The following is a 14,644-nucleotide window of genomic DNA, read 5'->3' as shown; positions in this document are numbered from 1 at the left end:
TCTCTTCGTTTATAATTTTTATTCACTCTATTTTTTTATACATATTAAAAAATATAATTTTTTTATTAATTTTTCAATAATATTTATTTTAAATATATTAAATTTTATTAAATATTAAAAAATATTTTAAAGAGCTTTTTAAAAATAAAATAAAAAAGACGATGGACAATAATTTTAAAATAATTTAAAAAAATAAATAAAAATTATAGAAAAGAGAAAATAAATTTTTATTTTAAAGTAATAATTAATTTAGTATATCACTTTAATATGATAATGTGGTAATTTTTTTTTTTTGAATCAAGATAAAGTGGTAATTTAAATGTATTAAAATGCCAAAAATGCCAAAAATATTAGTGAAAGTTTAAAAAATAAAATAAAATAAAATTGGGAGAAAGTAAATGAAAATTAGCCATTTTATCTTTTTATACCTTAGTGAGAGATAGCAAATCCATAGGCAGATAATAACACTCCTTTTCTATCGGCGCCTTTTTAGGAACGGCCCTTGAAAAGATCAATCCACTCATTTCTCTTTTTTACTTCAAATTTCAAACTTAACCATTTTAATATTACATTATAAAACTCTATCACTTTTATGTTTGGTTTCAAGTTAAAAGCTTCACATTTAAATATTTATTTTTCTCATTCCAATGATGTATAGAAATGAGTAATATTGATAGACTAAATAATAGAAAATAACCTTTTTTTCCTATGAAAGATTATTTCGATGGAGAGAATTTGAAATAAAGATTTTTTTATATTTATAATATTATTTTGATTGAAAAAATTCTAACTATTCAATGAAATCTATATAGATTTCATTCGAAATTTTGTGTTAAAACCCACATGCAAGAGAATGTCAAGTTACCTTACATGTTGAGTTATAACTTTTATTTCAATCTTGAGTTTTTTGGTAAAATCCTTGTTAGTTGATAATGTTAGTGTTTTTTATTGTTTTAGTCGTTGTTGACCTCCTGCGATTGTATAGTTTAGTTTTTAGCCTTTGTTTGCAGTTATGGGTTCATTTTGGGGGCTATTGACAGAAGGCAGAATCGGGTTCTGCATTGTAAAAGAATTTAGATTTGACCGCTGAAACTAGATTCGACTACCAAACCTGTCTATGAATATTGCCTTTTAGTTCGCCTAACTTGCCTCCAAAAATTTGACTTTTGAATCTGTAAAGAAACTTTAGGCCGTCGAACCTGCCACTGAAAGTTCCTTGTCTAGCCGTTTTCAACTTGTTTTCTACATACTTTCTTTTATGCTTTTAGGGGTCCCTTGGAGTAGTTTTAAGAGTTGTAAAAGTTATATTTGATATCTCATTTAAGTCCATCTATGTAGGATCAGACTTGGGAGACCGCAGAGATCAGCAGTGAGATAACTACGCACAGATAGGCTTGTGTCAGCCAGAGGGGAGTAAAACTAAGCTAAACTATTTTTTAAAAGAAATCGAATGTTTTAAGCATGCTCATGCATCACAAATTTCATGAGTATATGATTAGGTTATTTTGTATTAAAATTCACAAATATGATGCATTGCATAATTAATTGTCGTTGTGGATAGATGTTGGATGACCCGCTAGCCCTTAAGTATGTTATGATATGTTATGATGGATATGAAAGACCAGGGTGCTCATTCTACATCCCTGGCACTATAATTATATTATGTTTAAGAGGAAGTCTTGAGGAGCATCCTTTGTGAGCTGGGCACTTGGATATGTTAAGATATGTTTAAGAGAAAGTCTTAAGATCATCTTTTGTGAACTAGGCACTTGGATATGTTAAGTTATGTTTAAGAGAAATTCCTAAGGATCATCCGTTGTGAGTCGGACACTATTGAAATTATGAAGGGTTACTGGTGATGAGTCCGTTTTGATGTGAATTATTTGTGTTGTGACTCATTCATAGGATATATATCTTATTAAACTATTTTATGTTATGTTTCTACTCACTAGACTCTAGTAGCTTATCCATTTTCCCTAATTCCAGATTTGCAGGACCAGTGCTAACTCAGGAGCTTAGAAATGTTCTATGGTATAGCTTTTTGTAATAGTATAGTTGTGGACATATAATATATTGTGGTTTAGAATTGTGGTTTGCCCAGGTTTTTCTTTTATGATCCCGTTGTTAATGATATTTTTATGTAAAATTTTTAAGTTTAAGCTATGTTTAAACCTAATAAAAGCATGTAATGATGACCATACTGGAGCATTTGATGAGGGCTCTACTATGGGTTCATGCTTTCAGTTATGTATGTATGCACATGCCGAATTTTGGTTCACGAAATGTAATATTCATGTATATTTTTAAGATCATATTTGAGTTCATATTAGATGTTACAAGATGTATAGTAGACTTGCTACATGCTGCAACGACCTTAAGTCAATCTAAACCCTAGCACTGGTGGAAGTTCAATTTCTAGGTCGTTACAGAGTGGTAATAGAATCTTAGGTTTATATGGTTGGACCTAGAGTGTTGGGCTCACAGATGTTAGTAGGGAAGCACAATTAGAAAAATACATGTCCACTAGGGATAGGATGTAGAGTCATGTCTTGATGTATGTATGCTTATGTATAATGCCATGACTATATGCATGTGCATTGCTGATATGATATGTATATTGCGGGTTCATGTGTATCCACATGAATCATATGATGCTATTATTTGTGTTTAATGTTGTTTTTCATAAGACAGGATACGTGGCTCGCATCGATCTGCATGATTGACTAGAATCCTATTTGAAAATGAGGGTATGGATGTCCTTTCCCCTACTGCTTTATCAAGAGCACAGATAAGTAGAAGTAATAGGGAAGAAGCATCAAGGGACCCTGATATAGACAAAAAAAGAATAGATCCAGGTAGGATATTTGAAGATGTCGAGGAATCAGTGGATGAGGATCAGAGGAGAGATGGAAGTTTGAGTGTGAGCTTTGAGGAGGTATGGGAGAGTCTGAAGGAGGAATAGGAGGTGCTCAGGCCTCAGGATCCGCTTATTCCCCTCAGTATCAGCCTTACCTACAAGGACATGAGTGTCTAATGGGAGGTTCATCGGATAACTCTAACTACCATCTGTACCTCTTATACATACTCTGTCCTCCCTACTACCCACTATATCCACCCTATCCTATATTTTTACCTCCACTCTATTACTAGAATCTACTAAACCCTAATTGAAGAAGTGCTGCACCACCACCTCCTCCTCTAACAGAATCATTAATTCCTAAAATCCAACCACCTAAACCTAACTCATCAATAGGGAGCAAGGTAAAGATGATGGATTATCTAAAGTTGGATGCTCTTAAGTATAAGGAGGGTGATGACCTATTTGAATATATCAAAGCAGTGAAGATGATAGCTGATGAGTTAGGAGCCAGTGACAGCAGAGCTATTCAGATGGCAGGGTTCACTCTGAAGTGCAAAAAGGCTAAGGAGTGGTATGGAACTAAAACTGGAGAACTTATCCACGGAGTAATTTGCAAATGAGTTTGCAAGATGGGCTTTCCAGATAGTTCAATGGAGCTGAAGAAGATAGAGTTTGAGCAGTTAAGGCAAATAGAAGAAATGAGTGTAGATGAATACACAGACAAGTATCTGGAGTTGCTCCAGTATGTGGGTTAAGCTTATGACACAGACTAGAAGAAGGCTAGGAGGTATACCATAAAACTCCACTTTAGGTATTCTTTCCGATCTTAGCAATGGAGTGAGAGAGCTTCCACACTATAGTAGATGCAACTAGAAAGATGGAGGCTAGTGTCATCATTTAGGGAACAGTGAAGCAACAGGTGGCACAATCATCGAATTCCAAGGCCTCGAGTACTGGAAAGTTTGATCTCTTTTCTCTGAGTGCAACCGCCACATGAAACAGAAAGTGGAATAAGCCCACTAAAAAGACCAAGAAGAACAAGTTCTAGAATAGGTTGAAGTATGGTATGGGAATGGGCAATGGTTCAAATTATGGTTCAGACATCTCTAGATGTGCCAGATGTGGGAAACTGCATAGAGGGCCTTGTTGGTTTGGTATTACATCTTGTTATAGATGTGGACAAGAGGGACATATGACACGTGAGTTTCCTCAATGCAACTACGATGGCACAATCTCAGGGCCCAAGTGTGATCTGTCTGTGGCAGAGTTAATTTGTCGATTTAGTCCAGTTATATTTGATGACAAGTTAGGTGTGCCTAAAGGTTTGATATTTGCTTACAGGCTTATAGGTTGCTTAGGAGGGGTTGTCAGGGGTTTCTTAGAAAGGTAAAATGTGGTTTTTCTAAAAGAATTTTTAAGCATTTTTGAAAATGTATTTTAGAATTTTTAAGTTTAGCCGTCGAACCTCCAGGTTTTGCCACTAAATGTGCTTCAAGTAGCACACTATAAATAGTTACCAACTTGAAATAGAGAGAATTTCTCTCCATTTCGGGCAGAGGTAAGCATCAACCTTTATGTTTTCTTCTTTTCCTTTTCTGTGTTAAATCTACTCACAATATAAAAGAAAACTAATCTTGTTTTGAAGATTTGAAATTGAATTCAAGATTTTGAAAGTTTATCAAGTCATCTCTCCTCTCTTTCATATTCTCTTTCGTGGATGATTTCTCTAAGGTAAGTCCATTTTTCTTTGAATAATCTACTGTTTTTATATCTTTTTCTGTGAATATATGTTGGTTTTAAGGCTTGGTTGGAATATATCTTAGCTTTAATCTCTTAAAGACTAAGTTTTGATTAAGTGTGGTTTTAGGTGTGTTTATGCACGATTAGTTGTTTATATTCAGCAATTTCCAATTGAGTTTTCTGGATGTTTTTTGTTATGTTTCTAGGAGTCTCTTATAGTAGTTTTAAGAGTCGTAAAAATTATATTTGATCCCTCTTTCGGGCTTATCTATGTAGGGTCGAACTTAAAAGAATGTAAAAGCTAACAATGAGGTATTTACTAGAGAGCAAGACTTATGTCTATAAGAGTTGAGTAAAACTAAACTAAATTCTTATTTAAAATCAAATTAAATGTTTTTAAACATATACATGCATGACAAATACTATGTATATTTGAATATGTTTTTCTGTATTAGATTTATGAATATTATGTATTGCGTATTTAACTATTGTTGTGGTTGGGTATTGGATGATCCACTAGTACTCATGACATGATATAATATGAATATATATGACGAATATAAAAGTCCAGGTCGATCCCCACTCTATGCCCCTGAATTACGTCAAAGAAAGACCATAGTATTCATTTTACACTACACCCCTGACACTATAAATATATTATATTTAAGAGAAATTTTTTAGGAACACCTATTGTGAGTCGGCCATTATTGAATCTTTTATGGAGAGTTATTAATAGTAAATTTATTTTGTTGTGAATTATTTGTGTCATGATATATACATTCGAATATATATTATATTATATTATTTTATATCATATTGTTGCTTATTAAGCTATACTAACTTATTCCTTTTCTCTAACTCTAAATGTGCAGAATTGAGATTAACCTGGAAGATTAGCAGAATTCGTCGGTTATAATTCATAACTTAGTTATGAATATATAAAATTGTTATGGTTTAGTATTATTCTTTTTCTGAAATTCTTTTATAACGCCTGTCATATATTATATTTAAATTGAAGGTGATTATATTAAAGTGTGAATTTTAATATATATTTATATTTATGATTATATATATATATATATACATATTTAATGATAATATTTTATATATATTATTTAAATTATATTAAAATTATATATGTATACTAATAAATATAATTAAATATTATAATAATTTTAAATCGATATAAAATCTAATAGTGGTAATGATACAGCTCTAAATCATTACACAAATATTTTAATTAAGTAAATTTAAAATAAATTGAACAATATTACAATAAATAAGAATGGGTGAATTTTTTAAAAATTTAGTAAGCTAATAGTAATTTATTCAAAAACTAATAAAGAAAGCCATAGGGTCCCACATACGCTTCCCATTTTGGACGCCTCTAAGGCTCTTGATACTGTAGAAGGAGCCTGACAAAGCTTTTGCACATTTCTCTCTGTCTCTCTCATCAAAAGAAGAGAGAAATAATTTCTTTTTTCTTTTTTCTCAAAGGGAGAAAGCAAAAATCTCACTTTAGATGTCTCCCTATTAAATGCCTCTCCATTCCCCATTCTCTCTATACATCTCAACGACACGAAGAAGAAGAAGAAGAAATCGAGACTGAAATCTCCACTACTGCCCTTTGCTGCTCTCTTCTCTTTGGTATTATGTTGTTGCTCGCTGCTTAGAGATATGCTTCTTTCAACGATCTTTGCTCTTCATTCTTCACTCTTCACCTCGTACTGGTGCGTTTCTTCCTCTCTCTTCCTTGCTTCTGAAATCTCATCTACCCCATTCTCGAAATTCCTTTTTTTTTAATTTTTTTATATAATTTTTATTCTGAAAATTTTGAATATTAGGTTTTTCAGTATTAACCTTTTTTTCGGGGGGGGAAGTTGGATGCTCGTGTAAGACAAAGCGATTTCGATTTTACCTTTTGACTGCCAATCCACAAAAGTATTTTCATAATCATTGCTCCTTTACAAGTTCTTATCACCAGTTTTCAATTATTTTTTTATAAAACAAATCATTTTATTTTATTTTCAATTAGAAAAACTCTAATTTTATGATTTTTTTTAGTTAATCACAAAGCTTAAGAAACTCATTTCTCAATATTTGGCTTATTTTTTAATTAAATAGGGAATTTTCAACACGTGGCAGTATTTCATTGGCTCAGATAGTTGTGTGTATATGCAAGTACGGTGGAAAAGTATGAGTAGGTCTTTTAGCTAATTTATTACATATTGATTTCGATTCCCCAACTTTTATGCCAATGCATTGATTCATATACATTCTTTTACTTATTTATTTATTTTTTTACAAAGATAACAATTGAAGACTTGATTCTCTTCAAGATCATTTTTATTTTCTAAATGATATTATTTAAATAAAAATCAGTGATTTTAGATTCTAGCTAGGAATTCCATATATTGGACTTTTTTCGATGATTTATGTTTCAATTTAAGGAAAATTTTGATTTGCATTTATTATTTTGATTTTTAATTTAATATTTTATACTCATTTAACTGTTTTTTTTTTAAAAAAAAATGGATCAAATTCTCGAGTTAAACTGTTAATTTAGATCCAATTTGATTAAAATAAATAACTTTTTCGAATTTTAATCCAATTTAGAATTGCAAATTATTAATTGATATTAATTTTAAATTTAATTATATCGATTCTAATTTAATTTAAATTCAATCTCAACAGTGCCCATATCTAATTATACATAATAAAAATTAATATAAAATTGATAATTATGTCTTTTAATATATAATTTATTTTAATATATTTAAATATAATTTTATTATTTTCGTATTATTTTAAACTCAGCACTGAAAATAAGTGTCCAGTAATCTTTCCTTATTGGCAACGGTTGGAGCACGAATTAGGATGTAAATGGGTACGGTATTCTTTGAAAATTAAATTATTCGAATTTAATTTCGATTAAAAATTAATATAAATTTATTTTAAATTTAATTATTATTATTTAAATTAAATTTAAATTTATTTAATTTTACATAGTTTAATTAATAAATTATATAAAAAATATTTCTATTTAAAAAATTTAGTATTTAAAATTAATTAATTTTAATTTTTAAATAAAAATATATAAATATTATTGTAAAGCATTTTTTATATTAAATTAATTATTTATATAAAAATATTCAAATACTGATATTTTATAAATAAATTTAAATTCATAACTAATATTATTTTTTAAACTTTAATCTATTTCAAATTTAATTATAATTACTCGAGTTGTTGTCCCTTGCATGTTTGATTAACTTATTATCTATATAACAATAATAATAATAATGATGGGTGTTATTTATTTTACGCAGGGCGTTGTTTGCAGCTTCCAAATGATGAGTGTTCAATCATCTTATTGAGTAATTTTTAGGCAGAGAAGGAGAAAATTATTTTTAAAAAAATAATAATAAAGAAAAATATGATGATGATGATGAGAAGAAGGCTCGCTTGCTGCACCTGGGATAGAGAAATAAGCCTTGACTTCGATGAGCAAGAGAGTGAGTATTATTCATAATTATTTAATTATTTTTATTTATAATTTAGTGGCTGAGTTTTTTTTAAGTATATAGTTTAGAAAATGAAATTTCAAATTTGATATTTCATTTATCATGTGTGACACACCCACCACATGGAGAGTAATTTTATATGGTATGATTTATTGTTATAGGCAATAAATTAGACGTTAGATTACTAAAATTGTTTAATGGAGCTATGTATTGATGTGTTTAAAAATTAATCCACGTGCTTTTTAATTTTAGATTAATCTATAATTTGGTCCAGTAATCTAACGTCCAATTATGATGTTTTATTTTTTAAAATAAGCTATTTGATTTTTATAATTTTAAAAAATCAATAAATTAATAATTACTATGAAAAACAAATGGATTAATATTAGGTTTATTATACAGACAGGATTAAATTGTAGTTAATTATTATTTAAATTGCTGATAAAATATTTATTTTTTTAAAATTTTACTTTAAGATATTTGATTTTAAATTTTTTCAAATTATATTTAAAAATACAATTTCAAATTATTATTTAAAGTCTCATCCAAGATCTCAAAACGTAAACTCAAAATCTTTTGAAAGCAAAGGGTGGGACCATAACATGGCAGACCATGAAAGCTGTATTTGGGTACATTAATGATGGCTCTGATCATATTTATATATTTTATTTGAGGCAGTGGACATTTATGATGCCTGAGAAGACGAGTACTGTTCGTCTGTCTTTTGGACAACCTCAACCTAACTCTCACACTGTATACTGCTTCCTCTTTCAAATATTTATTACTTTTGACCATGTGTTTTCATTTTTCACATCCTGGATTTTCATTTATTTTTCTCTCTCTCCAATTTTATGCTTTGTACGCTTCTTTGAAAAAATAAAAAAAAATTACTGCATGTCTCATTTTTGAGCTGAAAACTTATATGCTTAATAACATCTAGTTAATAAATTATATTTATTAATTTCCCTCTCATTATAAACTATTTATGAATTACAACTATTTATTATTAATTTTTATATTGATACCATAGAAATAAATGTAATTTTTCATAAAAATAATGTATTGTTATATATAAAATATAATAACAATAGATGCACTCATAAGTTTAGTTAAGTGATAAGTGAATCTGAATAAATTTGAGAGATCTCCAGATTCTACTCTTCCAATTTTGAATCTCTGTTTCATAAAAAAAAAAAAAATAGATATTTGTATTTAATATTTTTAATAATTAAAAAGTTAAGTTGATTGGTAAAATTGATAATTATTTAGTTTTTATAGTGTAGATTAATTTTTAAAATTTTAAAAAATATATTAAATATTCTTAAGTTTTTAAAAAATTTATTAATTAATTTTTTGATAATTTTAATAAAAATTATTAAAAAATCTAAAATACTTTCCATATAAATTGTAGAGTTTTATTAATAATCAAATAATGAGTTTTATCAATATATTGATATTTTTTTTTAAAATTAGTGAACCAAATAATGAGAACTACATAAAAAATTTCCCTTTAAATTTGAACTCAAACAGACAATTATATTCTTTAGTAACCTCTCCATAGAATCCGGCCATAAAATTTTTTATCCTTATTAAATTGAGGGCAGGCGGGTAGGTGGGTAGGTTTAGGGTTTGAAAAATACAAATATATTCTTGAAATTGGTGATTGTTGATTTTTTTTTTTTGAGAAAAAGTAAGTTGCATTGTTGAATTTAGACTAACGTGAAACTTGCGTGTGAGCTACATGGGACTCACATGGAAGTCAATATCCATCAACAGTCTGTAGCAAGGAGGGGAATGGGATAGATGACCCACTTATTTAGTGAGCTTTGCCCAATAACTTGAACTTGTGTGTTTTGTGTTTAACCTTTCTAGGATGGCAAATTATGTTGCAGAATCCTCCTTTCCAAATAGGAAAAGGTGATAGTGATATGTCCTGCAAATTTATTGACAAAGAAAACATATATATCAGTGTAGATATAGAAAACGTATTTTTTCCCCATACCCACAAGTTAAATGAATTTTTATTTTTATTGTTATTATTTTTAGTGAAATTATATCATCAACAAGTTTTGTGCACGATGATAAATCCAGATCGTTGAAGGAAATATTACTTCTATCATAGGAATCTTTCTATACAATATGTCAATATAATGCAATCCCATAAAGAGTGCTACTGCATGACAGATCAATATCACGGGTTTGGCATTTTTTGTTGGTGAGGCAAAGCAGTGGAGTTTGGGGGTAGGTAGGGGCCCATTTTGTCTCATTCAAATGGGTTTCTAAGAAATTTCTCCCTTCTTGTGGTCCATACAATATAATACTCACAGGAAGCTTCTGCCTTCTATTTGTATGCTTTTCAGTAAATTATGGAAATTTGCAGAAAAATTATATTTGATCTAACACTGGTTAAAAAGGCAAATTAGCGTATATTTAAAATCCATCAAGTATCATTTCTGTTTTTTTTTTTTTTTTTTAATTTGACAAATGTGCTCCATGATGTGAATGGAAGACCAAAACAAAGGGTAGCAAGCAAAGTTTAATAATTATACTTGCATTTGCAGCTAGTAACGTTTAATAATGATACTTGCATTTGCATGTGTTATTGTCTAATTTTTCTCTAATGGGGACAAGTTTGACAGATCACCTGGCACATTTACACGAGTAATGTGGGATCTTATAATCATTTTCCGCCAGGAGAAAAAAAAAACTGAGGAACGAGAATGTCCTTTCTCAGTTCAAGTCTCCCAAATCCCAATCCATTAAAACATTGATGGTTTTAAAAGTAGGGTGATGGTTGGAAAATCATGTAGCCCAAGGCCAGGAGGCCTCCAAATCAACCAAAAAAACAAAAGAAAACCTGCATACTCGGAACAAAATTTCTTTTTTCAAGAAACTTTTGGACAACATAGCTTAACGCATTCTGCTTTTGCTGACAAGTTTTTAATTGTGAGTTTGGACAGCATAAGGAATGTTATTGATACGCATAATTATATATTTCAGGGATTATGACATATAATGGCCTTGAGAGCTGCATTCAAAACAACCAATCTTATGAAAATGAAAGTGGCACAAGCCAAGGAGATGGGTGTATGAGTGACTCCTTTGATGATGATGACTTGAGCTGTTCTTCTACCAAAGATGCTTTTGGATCATTTTCTTCTAATTCTAAATGTTTGACAATGAAGAGGGATGAGCACGGTTTGGATGATTGGGAGCTCACAGAAAGCCCCCAACATTTTTATGTCAAAGCAAAACCAGTTTATACTACTCAATTTTCAGATGTAGAGACGATGAGGGAAAAATTTGCAAAGTTATTATTGGGTGAAGATATAACAGGAGGTTGTAAGGGCCTCACTACTGCATTAGCATTATCTAATGCCATTACTAATCTTGCAGGTACAGTTTCTACTGATGCTTTAAAATCAGAATATTTTTAGTATTATTGTTATTACTATTACTAAGCGAAGTTTATGCAGAGGCACAGAATGTGTGCAAACAAGTGACTACCTTTTTTAAGCATAATCCCAAGCTTTTTCTGCTTTGATATTGTTGCAAGTTCACATTTCCATTGTTATGCATTTGCAGCTTCAGTTTTTGGGGAACTGTGGAAATTAGAGCCATTGCCTGAAGAAAACAAGAATAAATGGCGAAAAGAAATGGATTGGTTGCTCTCTCCTACAAACTATATGGTTGAGTTAGTTCCTACAAAGCAAAATGGCGCCAATGGCAAGACCTTAGAGGTATTGTTTGTTTTGCTGGATTAAGAAGAATAGAACTATACGTTTTGTTTAATTTTCTGATATGCGATTGATGTTGATATTGAAGCAGATAATGACTCCAAAAGCTCGTGCAGACATCCATGTGAATCTTCCAGCACTTCAGAAGTTGGACTCCATGCTTATTGTAGGTGATCTCTTCTTTCCTATGTTTCTGATTTATTCACTGATGCATTATTCACATTCACTGCATTGAATTCATCAATTATTTACAGGAGACACTGGATTCAATGGTGAATACTGAGTTTTGGTACACAGAAGTTGGCAGCCGGGCAGAAGGTAGGACCAAAAGCACAAAGCAGAGCAAGAGGTGGTGGCTTCCATTCCCACAAGTACCCACAACTGGGCTTTCTGACTCAGAAAAAAAGAAATTGCTCTATCAGAGTAAAGTTGTCTATCAAGTCTTCAAGGCTGCCAAATCTATCAACGAAAATGTATTGCTTGAAATGCCTGTGCCGACCATTATCAGGGATGCGCTACCCAAAGTAAGCTTGCTCTGACCACTGAAGCATAATCAGTGACCAGCATCCTTTCAAAATAATAGCTTTGCATCAATCTAAAAACATCTTAAGTTTTGGTATAACCGATTTTGTCCATATTTACAGTCTGGCAAGGCAAACCTCGGCGAGGAACTCTACAAGATCTTGACTGTAGATTCCAAAACAACTGAGGAAATGCTCAGTTCTCTTAATTTGAAATCTGAACACAGTGCACTTGAGGCCATTAACAAATTGGAAGCTGCCATATTTGCATGGAAAGAGAAGATTACAGCACAAATAAGTAGTAAATCCCCCGTTCGAACATCTTGGTCCTTTGTTAAGGACCCTATATCAGAGTTTGACAAGACAGAGTCACTGTTGGACACAGCAGAAATCCTTCTGCAGCAAGTCAAGGCCAGATATCCAAATCTTCCTCAAACATTTCTTGAAGCTACAAAAATCCAATATGGCAGGGTGAGTTTGATAATTAGGCATTTATTATAAGCTTTAGGATATATTTCATGTTATTATTGTTTCACTGGATTTATTCATGGCATCATATTATGTGAGCTTGCAAAAACACTGTTACATATCATAGTCATAAGTAAATCTATCATCATTCCTGAACATGCCAATGATATACTTTGGACCAATCTTAGTGATCAAGAATTGAATCCCTTCATACAGAAAAACAACCTACTACACAGCTCAATAAACTTGTGCATTCATCAGCTCAACTCCGATTATTCCATCTCTCTTCTCATGTAATTAATCTAGTGAAATTTCTTATTTTAATCAAAACTAGAGTTGCTCCACTCTTTTCTAAACTGGGTTATATAAGTTACAACTTACAAGCAAGTAGCCAATCATGTTAGCTATAGGACTTGTAGAAAGTTTTCTTAAGAATAAACTGGTATTTGATTTTGTTAGTTCCACTATAAATTCTTTAAAGTTATAATATAGTGTATTTTTAGCTGAACCTTTGGAATAACTGAGGTTGTTAATTTGGCATAGGATGTTGGGCATTCAATACTAGAGGCATACTCCAGAGTTCTTGGGAATTTGGCCTTCAGCATATTGTGTAGAATAGGTGACATTTTACAGGAAGATGCTTCAAGCAATCCGAATTCTCCAGCAACAATCAGTTACTTTCCAAGAATAAATGTATCAGGAATTCCAGAAACTCCACTTCATGTTCTTCACTCGCGACACTCATTGATCGATCAGATGAATAAGGTGGATGGGAAGTACCGTGAATCTGATGCTTCAGATATAGGATTCTCTTACAGTGAAGAAGCAAAAACAAGCTCTGTAAATGCAACACCAAGTAGAAGCAGAGTATGGTGCATTGGTAGAGAAGCTTGTATAAGTGTGTCTCCTAGTAATTCACCTTGATAAACCATAACTGTTTGACTCAAACCATCTTTTTCTTACTCTAATAGAAGATGTTTTTATATGCCAAGCTTATGTAGATGATATGATTATATGATTAATGAAATATGTAGAGGTTGATTTTTGCCTTCTATGTACATGAGCACAATAGCCATGATATTTTAGAACTTCTTTAATAAATAAATCATAAATACACATAAAAGTTTGTTTAGTATTGTTGTTTGAGCTGTTGTTGAGATTGGTAGGTTTTACATGTGTGATATAAGAAATTCAAAACAATTAAACTGATTTTTCAAATTGCTTTATTTTATATTGAATCCTAAATAGTAATTTTTCAGAAAATGGTACTATTTTCGGAAAATGTTTTGTTGACCGTTTAATCATAATTCCAGTGTAGTCTAACCAGGCATTTGACTTTTATTTTTTGCAAAGAAAACAACAAACTTCATATATTAAGCAGCTCAAATAAAAAAACTTCGTACACCGAGGGAAATATGAGTAGGAACATCGCAAAGGAATGGTGGTGGTGAAGGAAGGGTGAGCCCACTGACTCGCTGATCGATGAACAAAAGAAAAAGGATACAATTACAAATTCTAAGCTCTCTTAATCCAAATTTAACATTAAACACCAAATTTTCAAATACGATCTGTCCGCATTATTAGTGATTTCTAGGAAAGGTAATTGTGGCTGCAAATATATATATATATATATATATATATTAAAGGGATAACAAGAAATGTCTCTTTATAAGTTGCAACCATCGTTGCTTGGCTATTTTGTTGCCTAACCATGCTAGAACCTATCAAATTTATTGATTTTTTTTTTAAGGACAGGTTTTTTACTATTCTAGTATTCATATGACTAAAAGTTTA

At 30.8% G+C, this 14,644-nt stretch overlaps 1 protein-coding gene across 2 annotated transcripts; it reads left to right on the top strand.

Annotated features, from left to right (window-relative positions):
• The first annotated feature begins 6,014 nt into the window (after positions 1-6,014).
• Positions 6,015-13,902, top strand: LOC110604614 (rop guanine nucleotide exchange factor 14). 2 transcript variants are annotated; one of them, XM_021742863.2, is made up of 8 exons: positions 6,015-6,330; positions 7,930-8,115; positions 11,125-11,520; positions 11,710-11,864; positions 11,953-12,027; positions 12,116-12,385; positions 12,506-12,853; positions 13,394-13,902. In XM_021742863.2, the coding sequence occupies exons 2-8, from the start codon at positions 8,037-8,039 to the stop codon at positions 13,772-13,774; spliced, it is 1,704 nt and encodes a 567-aa protein (XP_021598555.1). In that variant the 5' UTR covers positions 6,015-6,330; positions 7,930-8,036; the 3' UTR covers positions 13,775-13,902. The 2 variants fall into 2 exon arrangements, with proteins under 2 accessions (XP_021598555.1, XP_043808708.1); XM_043952773.1 differs by lacking the exon at positions 6,015-6,330 and adding an exon at positions 8,803-8,879 and having other exon boundaries at positions 7,978-8,115.
• Positions 13,903-14,644: the final 742 nt, after the last annotated feature.

The sequence above is a fragment of the Manihot esculenta genome, chromosome 17 (assembly GCF_001659605.2).
Source record: "Manihot esculenta cultivar AM560-2 chromosome 17, M.esculenta_v8, whole genome shotgun sequence".
NCBI classification, from domain to species: domain Eukaryota; kingdom Viridiplantae; phylum Streptophyta; class Magnoliopsida; order Malpighiales; family Euphorbiaceae; genus Manihot; species Manihot esculenta.
The sequence above is the reverse complement of the archived record's forward strand: the minus strand, read 5'-3'. Positions and strand labels throughout refer to the sequence as shown.

What these genes read in the sequence shown, in the direction of transcription:
- LOC110604614 (XM_021742863.2), top strand. Translation starts at nt 8,037, where the DNA reads ATGATGATGATGATGAGAAGAAGGCTCGCTTGCTGCACCTGGGATAGA. An exon ending in TGACTTCGATGAGCAAGAGA is followed by an intron (nt 8,116 to 11,124) that starts GTGAGTATTATT and finishes TATATATTTCAG; the next exon opens with GGATTATGACATATAATGGC. An exon ending in TCAGGGATGCGCTACCCAAA is followed by an intron (nt 12,386 to 12,505) that starts GTAAGCTTGCTC and finishes CCATATTTACAG; the next exon opens with TCTGGCAAGGCAAACCTCGG.